Source organism: Antrostomus carolinensis, unplaced genomic scaffold, assembly GCF_000700745.2.
Source record: "Antrostomus carolinensis isolate BGI_N321 unplaced genomic scaffold, ASM70074v2 scaffold20787, whole genome shotgun sequence".
NCBI classification, from domain to species: Eukaryota; Metazoa; Chordata; class Aves; order Caprimulgiformes; family Caprimulgidae; genus Antrostomus; species Antrostomus carolinensis.
In genome coordinates, this window is record NW_010329758.1 from 10,372 (window position 1) to 13,488 (window position 3,117).

The 3,117-nt window shown below is 54.1% G+C and overlaps 1 protein-coding gene across 1 annotated transcript in view; it reads right to left on the reverse strand.

Annotated features, from left to right (window-relative positions):
- Window positions 1–1,479: 1,479 nt before the first annotated feature.
- Window positions 1,480–3,117, reverse strand: part of LOC104528648 (green-sensitive opsin) — a 5,235-nt gene continuing 3,597 nt past the window's right edge. The window contains exons 3-5 of the mRNA XM_010172709.1: window positions 2,166–2,331; window positions 1,813–2,052; window positions 1,480–1,611 (exon numbers count right to left, since the gene is read on the reverse strand). Of these exons, the coding sequence (XP_010171011.1) occupies window positions 1,480–1,611; window positions 1,813–2,052; window positions 2,166–2,331 (538 nt within the window). The remainder of the gene's footprint in view (window positions 1,612–1,812; window positions 2,053–2,165; window positions 2,332–3,117) is intronic.

A 3,117-nucleotide genomic window follows, 5' to 3' on the forward strand; every position in this document is an offset into this window, starting at 1 on the left:
GATTGCGCTGGGGTTGCTCTCCAGCCGGCTCGGTAACAAATTCACTGACACAGGGAACAATTTTTCCCTGACTCTGCCAATTCTTTAACGCCGCTGACTCGAAGGGCCCCGTAGGGAGGGGAACTTGAACTCTGCAAAAAGCTCTCTGCTGAAGCTTTATTTAAGGCTACATGGGGGATGCTTAAATATGAAAGGCCAAAAAAAAAATATTAGCTGGTGGTGAGCTGGGCAGCGAGGGCTGCGGGACGAGCCCTGTGCCCTGTCTGTGTCTCCTTTTGCCTCTAAACCCCTTTGGTGCTTCAGCTAATGGGGTTGTCACCTTGCTGGGGACGGTCACTGCTCTGTGATCTAAGCTGGTCTAACCCATAGGTCCCTTTTCAAACCAGCTCTGGGCTTGCATCTCCAACAGCAGCATCGTATTTTCTCAGCTGGACGTTGGCTTCTTGTTAACACAACCCAAGAGAAAAGACAAGGACTGAGCATCTGTATTTTTCTCTGTGCTGCTTCTGTTTATTTCTTATTTTTTTAATTCCTACTTCTCAACCGTAGAAGTCTTTGTGTTGACACAATATTATTTATTTATAAAATATGTACAGGAAAGCACTCAGATACCAGTCCCACCTTTCAAGGTTGGCCGTGCGTGTCCGGCCGCAGGAGCGGAGGTGAAAGATGGTTTCTTTGCCTTGGAATTGGGAGGAGGAAGGAAAAGACTGAGAAAGAGACTTCAAAGTATGTGAGCAAATATTTACAGGTTCCAAGACAAAAAAATAATACATCTACAGTGTTGTCTTGGGGATATGAGGAGTTGGGCTTGAAGCAAAGCCCGCTCACAGCTCCATGTTATAGTGATTTATAAAGACTCTGGGGATGGATTTGAATCAGCTGTGTGGGGTGCTCAGCTCCAGTGAGCCCCGGGCTGTGGTGCTGGCAAGGGGCAGCCAGGATCACTCGTGCTTCTGGGCTTTTTGCAATGGTGCTTTGTCTGTAGGTTTAGTTTTTGTGATTGAAGGACAAATGTTTCTATAACGCTCCCTTGAGCACCAGGGAGATGCTGGCAGGGAGCGTGTTTCAGGGTGGCAAGGAAGAAAATATCACAGTTTGGGGTTTCCCACTGGCTGTTGCTCTTTTAACACGATGTGAAGAAAGCAGAGGGGTTTGCTGAGACATGGATGGATCCCAAAAGTTGTCCGGTTCCTGGGAGCTGGGGAAGGGACCTGGGATCCTCTTCAAGGAGCTATGTCAGTGTGGAAGAGCTCAGCATGCTGTGGGTCCAGGGGTGTCCCAGAGAGTGTGGCCAGGACCATGGGTCTGCACGTGGGAGGTGGGGGGAAGCTACCTCAGAAGGTGCACAACTGACTCCTGGTGCAGGGGAGGGTGGTGGTGCACAAGGGAGTGACTGCGTGACATGAGTCTGGGGGTGTGGGTGTCTGTCTCGCTCCCTGAGCTCAGTGGGTTGTCCCAGTTCAAGCTGTCCATGGTCTATGCAGGGGATACTTGGCTGGAGGAGATGGAGGAGACCTCGGTCTTGCTCTGGGATACCATAGAGGAGGCATCTTCATCTCCAAAGGGGTTCTTGCCGCAGCAGATTGTGCTGATCATGCAATTACGGAACTGAAGGGGGGAGAGAAATGGAGAATGATGGAACTGGGGGACAATGGGGACTTGCTGCCATACTGAGAGCCCCTGAGCTTGCTGCTCCCCCCAGGCTCAGATGCAGTCACTTATGGGGAAGAGCAAGGTGTCTGTGGTGACCCCAGACGTGCTGGTGAGCCAAGGGCAGAGGCTCAGCCTGTGTGACATGGGGCATCTCACCTGTTTGTTCATGAGGATGTAGATGATGGGGTTGTAGAGGGAGGAGCTCTTGGAGAAGAAGGCAGGCACTGACATGAGCGTGGCGGTGAAGTCCGCTCCCTTGTTGGTGAAGATCCAGAATGCCACCACGGCATAGGGTGTCCAGGCCAGCATAAACCCCAGCACCATGAGGATCACCATCCGTGTCACCTCCTTCTCAGCCTTTTGGGTTGTGGCTGACTCCTGCTGCTGGGCAGCTGCCTGTGGACAGGGCAGGTGGTGAGGGACCCCCCACAGCTTTCCACCCCTGGACCCCCTCCCCTCTCCTGCCCAAACTGTCCACCCTGTTCCCATTCATCCCGTCCTGACGTTACCTCTCGGACTTTGCAAATGAGGCGCCCGTAGGAGAAGAAAATGATCACGACTGGGATGATGAAGTGGATGATGAACATGTAGAGGACGTAGGACTCGTTGTGGTAGTCGGGGTTGTGGGTGTAGTAGTCGGGGCCGCAGGAGCACTGCATCCCCTCGGGCATGTATCTGCCGGAGAGAAAGGTTAGGATCTTCACCAGGATCTTCACCTCCCTGGGAGGGCTGGTCAGGGCTCAACCTGGGGACCAAAGTCCCCAAGGATGGGGGATGCTGAAAGAGTGACATGTGTGTTTGGGGTGAGCTCCTTCCCAGGTTCTCCTGCTTGCCCCATGCACCCAGCCTCACTGGCTCCACAGCACAAGGCTCCTTTGGGGCCAGCAGTGAGCCATGCCAACGTGTTGTGGTTGGGCCACATAGGAACAGGTTGTTGTGACACTCTGTCCCTCCCACGGGGAACAGGCTGTTTATTTCCCTCCTGCATGGCTGAGCACTTGCCTGCCGGGAGCTGCTGACTCTCCCTCTGTGGATGGAGGGATGCTGAGCAGGTACAAGAACCTCTGGCTTGATGGGTCCAAGCTCTTGAAGGCTTTGTCCCCACCACTGCATGGGGTGGAGGGATGCACAGCCTGTGTCTGGAGGGGCCCTGGCTCAAAAGGATGCAGCTCAGTCTGCTCAGGAGCCAAGGACCAGCTGCCTGGGCATGGATCCCAATCCAAGGCTGGAGAGGGACCATCTGGCTGTGCCCTGTTGCAGGTGGATGGTGAAGGGACTTTGCTGCCCCAAATCTACCTCCTGCACATGCCCAAAGGGCAGGTAGGGGCTTGCTATGACCCTACAGGGCAGCTTTGCAGTGGGGTGTCAGGAGGGGCTGGAGCTGCAGCATTAGAGACATCACCTCCATCTCCTCCTTTACACTCCAGGTCACCTTTGGCTGCTGCATCAGCTCCTGGCCAG